A 13,875-nucleotide genomic window follows, 5' to 3' on the forward strand; every position below is an offset into this window, starting at 1 on the left:
CCCAGGCAACAGAGCAAGACCAGGTCTCTAAAAAAAAACCCATACAAGCATAAAGTGAGGGAATCACAGGCAACAATGAGAATGTGTGGCAGATGAAGCGATTCTGTATACCTGAGATAGAGGGAGATGAACAGGCAATGGCAAAGAGTGGTCAGGACAGTCCTCTCTGGGGAGCCCGTTTGAACTGAAGCTAGGATGAGGAGATGCTCCAGCCCATGTGGGGATGGGGGTGAAAAGAGTTCCAGACAGAGGAGACAGCATGAATGAGAACCGAGGTAGGCCCAAGCCTGTTGTGTTTGGGGGACAGCCAGTTTAAATGTCTGTTCTGTCATATTGTGGAGTCTCTGTGTATGAATTTTTCCTAAAGAAATAACAGGCCGGGCGCGGTGGCTCACGCCTGTCATCCCAGCACTTCAGGAGGCTGAGGCAGGCAGATCATGTGGTCAGGAGATCGAGACCATCCTGTCCAACATAGTGAAACCCCATCTGTATTAAAAATACAGGCCGGGCATGGTGGCTCACGCCTGTAATCCCAGCACTTTGGGAGGCCGAGGCGGGCAGATCACAAGGTCAGGAGATCGAGACCATCCTGGCTAACAGGTGAAACCCCATCTGTACTAAAAATACAAAAAAAAAAAAAAAAAAAAAAAATTAGCCAAGCGTGGTGGCGGGCGCCTGTAGTCCCAGCTACTCGGGAGGCTGAGACAGGAGAATGGTGTGAACCCAGGAGGCAGAGCTTGCAGTGAGCCGACATCAAGCCACTGCACTCCAGCCTGGGTGACAAAGCGAGACTCCTTCTCAAAAAAAAAGAACAAAAAAAAACAAAAAACAAAAATTAACTGGGTGTGGTGGTGCGTACTTGTAATCCCAGCTACTCAGGAGGCTGAGGAAAGAGAACCACTTGAACCCAGGAGGTGGAGATTGCAGTGAGTCAAGATCGCGCCACTGCACTCCAGCCTGGGGACAGAGTGAGACTCCATCTCTAAATAAATAAATAAATAAATAAATAAATAAATAAACAAACAAACAAGTGGCCAGAAACATACATACAAAGGTGTTCACTGCCATATTGTTTATAATAGCAAAAAGGGGTAAAACAATCAAAATGTCTTTCAAGAAGGAACTGATTCACTTTGGGGGGCCGAGGTGGGCACATCACCTGAGGTCAGGAGTTCGAGACCAGCCTGACCAACATGGTAAAACCCTGTCTCTAATAAGAATACAAAATTAGCCAGGCGTGGTGATGCCCGCCTGTAATTCCAGCTACTTGGGAGGCTGAGGCAGCAGAATCACTTGAACCCAGGAAGCAGAGGTTGCAGTGATCCGAGATTACACCATTACACTCCAGCCCGGGCGAAAAGAGCGAAACTCCGTCTCAAAAAAAAAAAAAAAAAAGAACTGATTAAATGAGTTACAATATGCTCGGCAGACCTGGACAAGAACCTACGCACTACATGGAAAGAGAAAAGAGATGTGAAAAAAGCAGGTTACTAGAAATTACATATAGTAACATTCCATTTGTGTAAAAAAACTATGTGTGCATGTGTTTATAAGCATTTAAATTTCTGGATGGCCAGGTGAAGTGGCTCATGCCTGTAATCCCAGCACTTTGGGAGGCCAAGGTGGGCAGATCGCTTAAGCCCAGGAATTTGAGACCAGCTCGGACAATGTAGCAAAACTCAGTCTCTATAAAAAATACAAAAAATTAGCCCAGTGTGGTGGCACGCCTCTGTAGTCCCAGCTACCTGGGACACTGAGGTGGGAAGATCACTTGAGCCCAAGAGGTTGAGGCTGCAGTAAGCTGTGATCGCACCACTGCACCCCAGCCTGGGTGACAGGGAGAGACCCTGTAGAAAAAAAAAAAAAGGCCGGGCATGGTGGCTCACACTTGTAATCCCAGCACTTTAGGAGGCCAAGGCGGGCAGATCACAAGGTCTGGAGTTCCGGACCAGCCTGGTCAATATGGCGAAACCCTGTCTCTATTAAAAATACAAAAATTAGCCAGGCGCGGTGGTGGGCGGCTGTAGTCCCAGCTACTGAGGCAGGAGAATTGCTTGAACGTGGGAGGCAGAGGTTGCAGTGAGCCAGGATCGCGCCACTGCACTCCAGCCTGGGCGACAGAGTGACTCCGTCCCGTCTCAAAAAAAAAATACTGGAAAATTACATTAAAATTTAAAATTTACTCATTATAATGCCATTTTTCTAGATTACAGGAGACATTCACTTTTCACCTTATATAATTCAGTATAAGGCCGGGCGCAGTGGCTCATGCCTGTAATCCCAAAACTTTGGGAGGCCGAGGCAGGTGGATCACTTGAGGTCAGGAATTCGAGCCCAGCCTGACCACCATGGCGAAACTCCGTCTCTACTAAAAATACAAAAATTAGCCAGGCGTGGTGGCACGCACCTGTAGTTTCAGCTACTCAGGAGGCTGAGGCAGGAGAATCGCTTGAACCTGGGAGGAGGAAGTTGCAGTGAGCTGAGATCACGCCACTGCACTCCAGCCTGGTGACAGAGCAAGACTCCACACACACACACAAACACACACACACACAAATACACAAACACACACAAAATATATATATATATTACTTTTGCAATAATAAAAAACATACTTCTACTTAAAGAGAATATCAATAAGCCTTAATATTAAGTTTTTCACAGTGAAAGCCCTTCAAAATTGCTTGACAAATAAATTTTAAGTATACTAACTGTGGGAAAAATCTATGCTTGCGAAGACTTTGTAGACACATTTTCTTAAATGCTGAAGCTATAATTTAAAAATGAAGATTTCAGGAGACAAAATAAAGTCAGCTGGATAAAAAATGCACAGAGAGAAAAAATATACCAAAATGTTAAGAGTGAGTGTCTTGGCCGGGCACAGTGGCTCATGCCTGCAATCCTGGCATTTTGGGAGGCTGAGGCAGGCAGATCATGGGGTCAAGAGTTTGAGATCAGCCTGGCCAACATAGTGAAACCCGTCTCTACTAAAAATACAAAAATTAGCCGGGCATGGTGATGCACGCCTGTAGTCCCAGCTACTTGGGAGGCTGAGGGAGGAGAATCACTTGAACCTGGGAGGCAGAGATTGTGGTGAGCTGAGATCGTGCCACTGCTCTTTAGCCTGGGCAACACAGCAGGACTCTGTCTCAAAAAAAAAAAAAAAAAGAAAAAGAAAAAAAAGAGTGGGTGTCTCTTGGCACTGGGACAATGAATCCCAACAAATTCCCAACAAATGGTATTTTTTCCTTAAATTTCAGAATTTCTGAAGTTTTACACAATGAATATTTTGTGATCTGAAAACTGTTTCTTCCCCTCCTCTTCCAATTCAACAGCTGAATAATAATCTTGTGTTCATTGTCTACTACTGCTTAATACATTATTTCCAGACTTAGAGGCTTAACAAAGCAAACAGCTACCATCTCACAGTTTCTGTGGGTCATGAATCCAGGCAGAGTTTAGTTGCATGGTTCTGGCTCAGGGTCATTCACGAGGTTGCAGTTGAGATGCTGGCCAGGGCTGCAGTCATCTGAAGACTTGACTGGGGCTGAAGGATCTGATTCCAGGATGGATCACTCAGATGGCTGTTGGAAGTAGGTCTCAGTTCCTTGTTGGTGTTGGCAGGAGGCTTCAGTTTCTCACTACATAGAGCTTTCCATAGGGCTGCTTGAGTGCCCTCGCATGACAGCTGACTTCTCCCAGAATAAATGATACAAAATAAGACAGCCAGGAGGAAAACATAGAGCCTTTTATGTCCAATCTTAGATATCACAAACCATCACTTCTGCCATATTCTATTAGTTAGAGGCAAGTTCACACTTAACTGGGGAGGGGAGGAGGAATTAGGCTCTTCCTTTTGAAGGAAAGAACATTAAAGAATTTGTGAAGGGTCGGGCACGGTGGCTCACACCTATAATCCCAGCACTTTGGGAGGCTGAGGGGGGCGGATCATGAGGTCAGGAGATCAAGACCATCCTGGCTAACACAGTGAAACTCTGTCTATACTAAAAAAACACAACAAAAATTAGCAGGGCGTGGTGGCAGGCGTCTGTAGTCCCAGCTACTTGGGAGGCTGAGGCAGGAGAATGGCGTGAACCTGGGAGGCGGAGCTTGCAGTGAGCCGAGATCGCGCCACTGCACTCCAGCCTGGGCGACAGAGCGAGACTCCATCTCAAAAAGAAAAAAAAAAAAAAAATTTGTGAACATGTTTTTGAAACACAAGAAAATTTCCGGCTGATCTCTCCCCCCCCAAATTTCCCTCCTCCAATCCAACTACAACACATGAAACTCCTTAATCTTCCTGAGTGCACCTCTGATCATGTCATCCTGCAATAAAAAAACTGTCCCTGGCTCCCCACAACCCAGGGAACTCCATAACTTGGCTTCTGAGGACTAACTACTGTATTGCCCTTCAGCTCCAGCTCAACATAAACGCATCGTATTCCTCATGTACACTCCCCCGTCTCTGGTCTTGGCGCCTGTCCATGCCCTCTCAATACCTCGTCCCAGTCTCTTTCTCATCTCCAGTCCCTTGCACTTGCTGTTTCCTCTGCCTGGAATGTTTTACATGGATGGTTCTTCATCATCATGAGATCTAAACTCTCCCCCATCTCTATCATCTCCTGTCCCAGTCACTCACTCTCTCATTATCTTGTTTTCTTTTCATTGTTTGAGACAGGGTCTCACTCTGTCCCACAGGTTGGGGTGCAGTGGTACGATCACAGCTCACTGCAGCCTCAACTTTCCAGGCTCAAACGATCTTCCTGCCTCAGCCTCCCAAGTAGCTAGAACTAAAGGCACGGGTCATCATACCTGGCTAAGTTTTGTATTTTTTGTAGAGACAGGCTTTCGCCATGTTGCCCAGGCTGGTCTTGAACTGCTAGGCTCAAGCATCTGCCCACCTCAGCCTCTCAAAGCGCTGGGATTTCAGACGTGAGCCACCTTGCCCAGCCTCTCCCTCCCTTCTTTCCATCACCCAGTCTGAGGTGCAGTGACACCATCATAGTTCACTACAGCCTCAAAATCTCTGGCTTAAGCGTTTTCCCACCTCAGCCTCCCCAGAAGCTGAGACGACAGGTGCTTGCCACCATGCCCGGCTAATTTTTGAATTTTTGGGGAGGTGGGATTTCTCTATGTTACCCAGGCTGGTCTCAAACTCCTGGGCTCAAGCGATTCTCCCGCCTTGGTGTCCCAAAGTGCAGGGATTACAGGCGTGAACCACCACACCCAACCCAGTTTTATTTTCTTTATAGCAGTCACAACTATCTGAAATTATCTTATTTGTTTACCTGCTCTTTTCTGTTGCCGTCACTTGCTCCTTAAGAACAGGGACCTCTGTCTTGGTCACTGCTGTAACCCAGTAGCCCCAGTTCCAAGTTCACTGCCTGGCGCACAGTAGGTGGCCAATAAATTGTTGAATTAAATGTCCTCTCTTCCAGGGAGTTGTTTTAGAAAGAATCACACACTGCATAAATGTCTGTTGAGGAAGAAAATAAAAAAAACAAAAGTGAAGACATTATCTTCTCGGCTGAACTTCCCACACCATCTTCTCTGTCATTAATAAGTCCTGGTGTCTACACTGGGGAAGGCAGTCCAAGGTTCTTCCAGGGCCTAGATTCAGCCAGACTTTAACCATCTCTAGCTCCCCACAGTCCGTCAGAGGGCCTAAGGAATGGTAAGTATTAATAATGTTTATGTATTTATTTATCTTTTTTTTTTTTTTAGATAAAGTCTCTGTCTCCCAGGCTGGAGTGCAGAGGTACAATCATTACAACTTCCACCTTTCCAGCTCAAGCAATCCTCCTGCCTCAGCCTCCCAAGTAGCTAGGACTACAGGCAGGCACCACCCTGCCCAGCTAATTTTTGTATTTTTTTTGTAGAGACGGGGTTTCACCATGTTGCCCAGGCTGGTCTTGAACTCCGGCCTTAAGTGATCTGCCTGCCTCAGCTTCCCAAAGTGCTGAGATTACAGGCGTGAACCACTGCGCAGGGTCAAATGTTTATTAATGGATGCATGCATGGATGGAAGAAGGAAAGGAGGCAGGGGTGAATAATGAATGTAGCATTTTCACTGCTGAGAATAAAGAGTGAAATCCTTGTCCAAATCAGTTTGGCAGTGAGTAAGGTTAGGAACTATTCAAATACATTGGAATAATAATAGCAGCAGCAGCTACAGGGTCAGAGACAGATCTTTGAGAGGCCATAAGCATTGAAAAGATGGTGGTGCCCATCATACACCATCTAAAATAAAATAAATATTTTATTTATGGGAAAAGTGTTAAGGTGTTGATAATTCCAAGACAGCTTTTATTTGTCCTACGATCATTACTTTGATACCTTTTCTGAAATATTAGAGCTGTCCCCACCCTGCCCATTTTTTTTCTCATTATGGTGATGTCTCTGGGTTGCTGGTGACCTGCCTAACTATTGGGAAATCTAGTTTCTCAAAACTTTTGGGTTTCTTTTAGACAGGGTCTCACTGTCACGCAGGCTGGAGTGCAGCGGCTCACTGCAACATCCCCCTCCTGGGTTCAAGCGATTCTCATACCTCAGTCTCCTGAGTAGCTGGGATTACAGGTACGCATCACCAAGCCCGGCTCATTATTTTGTACTTTTAGTAGAGACAAAGTTTCACCATATTGGCCAGGCGGACCGCAAATGATCCGCCCGCCTTGGCTTCCCAAAGTGCTGGGATTACAGGTGTGAGCCACCGCGTCCCATCTATCATAAGTTTTATTGAACATTCACTAGGTATCAGGATGTGTTTACATGCATTATCTCATTTAATCTGTAGAACAACCATGTGAGCGAGAAACTGAATTATCCCTTTTTTCAGGATAAGGAAAAGGAGGGACTGGGAATGTAAACTCAGGAAGTGTGACTCCATCGGGTAGACTGCTCAGGCTGCAGACGTAAAGGTTTTACACGTAGGGTTTTCCAGATCTCAGCTTCTGAAAGGCGGAGGGACCGTGTGGGCGGGAGCAGGGCCTCCTCTTTCCAAGTGCCCTGTGCCTTTAAGAGTCGCCCCCTCCCTCCAGGGATGCTCCAATTACTTTCTCCCCACCACCCCCACCCCGCGCCCCGCCATCCAGAGCATCACCCCGCCCCCCGCGCCGCACCTCTGTCCTTCCTCCCCGCCCCACACCCTCAAGCTCGGCTCTTGGCCTTCGCTCATCCAGAAGTGGGTGAGCTGTACCGCCAGAGGCGCATTCTCCTAGCCTGAAACCATGCCCGCTACGCCCCAGCGGAATGCCACCTTAAAGACCCTAATCCGGGCACCTCCCAGCTCCTGCTTCCCAAGGGCGAGGCCTCAGCGCCCCCTCCCATCGCCCATGCTCACGACGCCGTGAAGGTGACCTCCCCCAGGGGCGGCACACGCCCGGTGGTGCCCGAACTGGCTCACACGTGGTGAGCCGGGAGCGCGCGGCCCCTCCCCGCCACGCGCCTCGTGCCGGCCACCCGGCCACGCCCCCAGGACTGGCTCCGCCCCGTGCCCCTGCATGCTTCTCCAGGCTTGGGTGGGGCGACGCGCCCAAGTCGGGCACCGCGCAGGCTACGGGGTGGGGTAGGACCTGGGAATGGCGCACCCACGCATCCCCGAATGTCGCCTGCGGTTTGTGAAAAGCGGGAAGTCCGCCCAGCTCAGGACCTTTGGCTGGCAGGCGAGGTGCCCCGCGGCCCTTGGTGCTGAGCAGGGGAGAGACAGCTGGGACCGCGAGCCTAGGAATCGAATCCTAGTCTGCGTGTCCTCGGTGCTTCCTATTTGGAAAGTGAGCATCATATTATCATATTCCCTTCTCCCTCCGGATTCTTGTGGAGCTTCGAACGAGATTAAATATACATATATATGAGAAAGGTATTTGTTCACTGGGTCCAAAAGCATTTGCTGGTCCCATACGTGGTTGGACCCTGTGTGTAGTAGGCGGCGGCAACATCTACGACAACCTGAGTCTGTCCCCTTAAGAAGGAGCTTTCCTAGTCTTGGTCCCCCCAAATTCTCTTCTGGGATGGTCCGAAAAGACGTCCCTGAAAGACGAAAGGGCGGAAATCCTACCTGACGGCAGGTGTCTCGGAATGAGCTAAAATTTAAAAGGCAACGCGGAGCAGGGACAAGCGTCCAGCGTCAGATGGAAGCAGGCTCGCGTCCCCTACCCTTCCTCCAACCCCTAACCTAAGAAAAGAAACCGATCTCGCCGGTCTCCCCCAATCCCAGCCGCAAGACCGCCCAGCCCCGCAGCCCGAGCCCCGCCCCACTCCGGCGGCCAGCGATTGGGAGATGCAAATACCGGCTTCTCTGCCCAGCAACGGGTGACGCGACGCCCGAGCGCGAGGCGTGGCCCGGCCGCAGCCCAAGCGGGCACCTCGGTGTTTACACGGGGCGGCCCCGCGCGCGCCGCAGCAGCCCGCAGACGGCGAGGGGGAGGGGTGGCGCGCGCGCCGGCGGGGCCGCGCGGGGAGAAAGACACTGAAAGGCGTCGGCGGCCGGGCGGAGAGCGGCGCGCGCGGGCCGCGGCGGAGCCGGAGGCTGCAGGAAGAGCCCGCGGGGGCCCGGAGGGTGCGATTCCTCGGCCCCCGCAAAACAATGTGTGTTGTGTGCCAGGACGCAACTTGCCGGAGGCGGCGGGGGCGCGCCGAGCCCGCCTGAGATCGCGCTGACCTTCTCCCCCCGCCGTCCGTTGGGCCCGAGCGCCCAGCCCCTCGCTCCCCAGCTCTCAGGGGCCGGGCCGAGTCGCGGGGCGGGGCCGCCCCTCCGTCGCCGCTGCCTCCTCCCCCACCCCCTGCCGCGGAGGATGCGGACGGCCCCCGGCGGCGTCTAGCGGCCCCGGGCCCAGGCGCGATGGTGCAGCAGCGGGGCGCGAGGGCCAAGCGGGACGGCGGGCCGCCGCCCCCGGGACCCGGGCCGGCCGAGGAGGGGGCGCGCGAACCCGGCTGGTGCAAGACCCCGAGCGGCCACATCAAGAGGCCGATGAACGCATTCATGGTGTGGTCGCAGCACGAACGGCGGAAGATCATGGACCAGTGGCCCGACATGCACAACGCCGAGATCTCCAAGCGCCTGGGCCGCCGCTGGCAGCTGCTGCAGGACTCGGAGAAGATCCCGTTCGTACGGGAGGCGGAGCGGCTGCGCCTCAAGCACATGGCGGATTACCCGGACTACAAGTACCGGCCGCGCAAAAAGAGCAAGGGGGCGCCCGCCAAGGCGCGGCCCCGCCCCCCCGGTGGTGGCGGTGGCGGCAGCCGGCTCAAGCCCGGGCCGCAGCTGCCTGGCCGCGGGGGCCGCCGAGCAGCGGGAGGGCCTTTGGGGGGCGGGGCGGCGGCGCCCGAGGACGACGATGAAGAAGACGACGAGGAGCTGCTGGAAGTGCGCCTGGTCGAGACCCCGGGGCGGGAGCTGTGGAGGATGGTCCCGGCGGGACGGGCCGCCCGGGGACAAGCGGAGCGCGCCCAAGGGCCGTCGGGCGAGGGAGCGGCCGCCGCCGCCGCCTCCCCGACACCGTCGGAGGACGAGGAGCCGGAGGAAGAGGAGGAGGAGGCGGCAACGGCTGAGGAGGGCGAAGAGGAGACAGTGGCGTCGGGGGAGGAGTCGCTGGGCTTTCTGTCCAGGCTGCCCCCTGGCCCGGCCGGCCTGGACTGCAGTGCCCTGGATCGCGACCCGGACCTGCAGCCTCCCTCGGGCACGTCGCACTTCGAGTTCCCGGACTACTGCACCCCCGAGGTTACCGAGATGATCGCGGGGGACTGGCGCCCGTCTAGCATCGCCGACCTGGTTTTCACCTACTGAGCCCACCGTCAGCGGGGCGCGCACGCCCCCAAACCAGCTGTTTACATACAGGAATCAGGTATTGGGGCCCCTCGGAGGCCGAGGCTGGCACCCCATCTCCCGCGCAGCCTCCCCCCTCCTGGACGTGCCCATCCCCCCTCAGATCCAGACATGCCCCTCCCCCGCAGACACACCCCAAGGCAGCCCAACCCCCACCCCTTCCCTGATACCCAAGCCCCTCCCCACGTTGCCCCCTCCTGCACAGCCACCAGCAGCCAGCCCCCTCCGATACACCTCCCGTCCTCTCCTACAGACCTGCACCCCTCCCCCCTTTTGCACACGCCCCTCCTCGTGGCCGGAGGACCCGCCCCCTCTTTTGCTCCGGAATCCCTCCTCCCTCGCCCAGCCTGCCTTCTCTGGGTTAGGGGGGCGTTGCGGCTGGGTGGCAACGCACGCTCCTCCTGTGCCCCTCCCTTCCCTGGGGGGAGGGGCGCACTCCTTTTATCCCCGGAGCGCTAGGGCCCGCCCCTCCGCTGGGGTCCACCCCCTTCATGCGCATGCTTAATACTTCTGGGGAGGAGGGGGCTGGTCCCAGTGGAGCCGCACTCTTCGCCCTCTCCGAGCAAAAGCGGGGGCGAATATAGAGCGATCCTGGGAAATCCTTTGATCCGGGAGCCCTAGGTTTCCTCTCCACCCAACGGGGCGTCACTGCCTTAATGGGAGGAGTACTCGGAAGGGTTGGTTTGGGCCTGAAACTCTCCCAAGTGGCATAGCCCCTTTTCCGGTATGGGGTCTCCTACACCCACGCGCACCACCTCTCCGGTCGCGTGGCTGCCTCTACAGCCTATCTGTACGTCCCTTTTTTCCCCCAACTGGGAATTGGGAGGTAGGGTCTTTCTTTGGAAATCCAGCAGTAGAGGAAGGGACCACCCAAGAAAACTAAAAACCAAGACACCTTACCAGTCTGTTTGGGGACAGGATCCCTGCTTCTCCTTTCCCACCCCCTCCTGGGAAGTGCCCCCTCACCTCAGGGCACCCGCAACCTGGGCTCCTTCCTAAGCCCACCGACCCTTCCTGTCACCCAGGTCCACCCTCAGTACTCAAGCTGCAGTATTCAGCGGGAAAAACTGAGGCACTTTGGTGCTAGGGGTTTGGGACTGAGGCGTGGATAGCAGATGTGATGGCAGGAAGACTCTCGCTTTTAAACATCTGGCTTGGGAGAGACCATCGACTTGGCCAGTGAGACTGAGAATGGATTCCGAGTAGAGATGGGCCGTTTGCACCTCGGTTTTTCCACGTGAGAAATGGGGAGAACGCTGCTGTTAGGAGGAAGTTGTGTCCAGTTCAGGGTGCCCTCGGGAGCCCTGTCCCTGATGCTGTGACCCCTCTCACGCCGCCATCTCTCTGCCCAGCCCCGCCCCTCCGGCCTCCCCACACCCCCCCTTGCCCTCACTACCTGTATCTCACCGGCGTGTGTTCACCCTCCCGGGTGGCTCACACACTCTCATTCACACACACAAATCTCAGGAACAAACGGTCCCAGAGTCCTCCGGACCCCTGCCCAGGGTCTCTGCAGGTCTCTGCCCCACGCGTTCCCGTCGCTGACAAAGCCACCAGCTGCCTCCTTTAAGCTTGGTGCTCCGGCTCTGGGCCTTTCTTGCGCTCTTTCTTTCTATTTCTTTTTTTTTTTTTTTTTAAGAAAAACAACAACAACAAAAAAAGACAATGAAAAAAATGTCATGTGAGTGAAGAGATGTCACTGTCTGTGGTCTTGGAGAACTAGTCTCGTAGCTGAGGGGTGGGGTCCCTCCGTCTGGGGCACTGGCACCCACAGCAGGACTCCGCCAGTCTGATGCCAGGACTGAATAAAGTGTATTTGCCCCGACCTTGCCCTGTGGTTCTGCATGTCTGTGCTCTTCCCCAACCCTCCCTAAACAGTTTGCCAGATTCAAGTCCGTGTGATTTGGGCCCGAGCTGGGTGTCCCAGGGCAAGCCACCTGGCCTGTCTAGGCCTCTATGTCAGGACTCCCTGGCCTTCATGAAGAATAGCAAACTCATCCCTGTAGGGACCAGGCAGGTAACATAGACGAGTGACTCTGGGTGGACACTGGTGTCGTGACCCACTTCAAGGGGACTACCTCCTGCCAGTTGTGACCCTGTGGGAATGCAGTCCATAGTGGCCAGGTGGCCAGATTTTTCAAGAGAAGCTGGATGGATGTTTCTGAATCATCTTAATTTCAAAATGAAAGCTGACTCATATTTTTAAATCTCTGTGGGCCAAATGAAACAAGTATGCAGGCAGGTCTGGTCCGAGGGGGCTGGCTTGACCATGCCTTTCTGTGCCTTTAATGAGGATTAAGAAGCAAGATTGGGCCACAATGGACTCAAAGCCCAGCTCCACCACTGAGCACCCATGTGACCTTGATTGAGCAAATTAACTAAGTCCCAACTCTTTCCATATGTGTAACATGGGGATAATAATAGTAGCTGCTTCACAGGGTGAAATGAAGTTTGAGGTGAGAAGCATTCAACATGGTGCCCATCGTGTTACTCCATTGTCAGAGGAGGAAACAGGATCAGACGGGAAAGCAACTTACAGGAGGGCCTGCAAGCAGCCAAGGTCAGAGACAGGGCTTGGTTCTGCCTCCTGGTGAAGCATGGCTTCAGGGTGCTGCCTCTCCCTCCCTGTTTGAATCTGCAGATTGTGTTAGGCCCCCAGCTGAGGGCCTGGAGTGGTGGGATTGGTCCCAGTGCCTGGCACACATTGGCCTGCAGAGTAGATTAACTGAATGACCAAAGAGCAACAGAAGTATAGTGATTCTTGTCTTTGAGGTTCTGACTGGTGTTTTACAACTGATCCAAGGCTTTTCCCTCCTTTGTTCCTCTGACACCCCTCCCCCTAATTCTTCATCTGTCAGATCCAGTGTATTCCTAAGCTGGGACAAAGCCTCTGTTTTCCCAGTAGGAGCCAGGGCTGAGTGTGGAAATTACAGTGACTGCGTCTTCTCAGCCTCTCTGGTTGAAAGCAAGCTGGCCAAAACAAAAAACAAAAAAACCCTGTAAGAGGAGGTAGAGTTGAGAAGGTGTGGAAGATAGGGACACCTGCCCCCAGAACTCCCTTCAAGGGAGGACTTCCCCAGCTATGGGAAGTGCCATTAGGGTGGCCGCAGCTGCAGAGAGCCACTTCACCTGAGACCACGCCCTTCCTGGGGCAGCCTGTGTCTGATGTCTGAGTGAGGCATGGTATAAACACCTGGTCATTTCAATCCAACATGGGACGGACACTGACAGACAGTACTCCCAGCAGGCCCAGGCCAGCCAGGGCTTCGTCAGGCCTGCAGCACAGTTTGACTTCCTATGCCCAGGCCTGCTTCCTCTTCTTTTCACAGGTGCTTATTCCTAATAAACATCTTGCAACCCAAACTCAGTCTCATTGTCTGTTTCTAGAGAAATCCAGTCTACAACAGAGGGTTCAAGAGACTGGACAAAGGGAATTGGGTCAGTGGCCCAGCAACTGCAGCTAGGCCTCTTGGATATATCCCAATGTCAAGAGTCTGTTCACCGATGCCATCAGCACCAACCTAGGGGCTGCACACTTTCCTAGTCTGCACACCAGTCACGTCAATTAGAGACTCCAGCCTCAGCCCGCAGGCCCTCCAGGGCCCCCTGCTGATGCCATTCTCACTGCCAGTCCGTCCCCTGGTAAAAGCAGGTGGGAGGGAGGTCGTCATCTGAGTTTGTTTTACAGAATAGCCTGGAATGGGGTGCACGGTAAAATGCCTGACCGGAGATAATGCTAGAGCTGTGGGACCTTGGGCAAGCCTCTTCCCCTTTGTGGGCCGTATTGGGAGTCGGTAATAGGACTAGGAGAGGGCCCATCTCATTTTGGTTCCTTCAGATGCTGACCTGAAAGGTGGGGGAGACAACTCCTTATGGGGTCTCTGGGGCCACCTAGTGGCTAAGAGGAGTAGAACCAAGGTTCTGTGCAGTTGGAAGGTGGGAGTCAGGGTGTGTCCCAGGCCAAGGAACTGACTCCCACTCCAGTCTCACTCCATTCATGCATTGACTCATTGCGGGGTCATGCCCCTTGCCTGGGTGGTGTTAGCCACCCTGCT

General features: G+C 53.5%; 1 protein-coding gene across 1 annotated transcript; it reads left to right on the plus strand.

Moving 5' to 3' along the window:
- The first annotated feature begins 8,474 nt into the window (after positions 1 to 8,474).
- Positions 8,475 to 13,183, plus strand: SOX12 (SRY-box transcription factor 12). Its single transcript, XM_055265842.2, has one exon. It carries the CDS (start codon positions 8,837 to 8,839, stop codon positions 9,779 to 9,781), a length of 945 nt encoding a protein of 314 aa, XP_055121817.1. The 5' UTR covers positions 8,475 to 8,836; the 3' UTR covers positions 9,782 to 13,183.
- The last annotated feature ends 692 nt before the right edge of the window (positions 13,184 to 13,875 follow it).

This window comes from Symphalangus syndactylus, chromosome 24 (assembly GCF_028878055.3).
Source record: "Symphalangus syndactylus isolate Jambi chromosome 24, NHGRI_mSymSyn1-v2.1_pri, whole genome shotgun sequence".
Lineage (NCBI taxonomy): Eukaryota > Metazoa > Chordata > Mammalia > Primates > Hylobatidae > Symphalangus > Symphalangus syndactylus.

What these genes read in the sequence shown, in the direction of transcription:
- SOX12 (XM_055265842.2), top strand. Translation starts at nt 8,837, where the DNA reads ATGGTGCAGCAGCGGGGCGCGAGGGCCAAGCGGGACGGCGGGCCGCCG.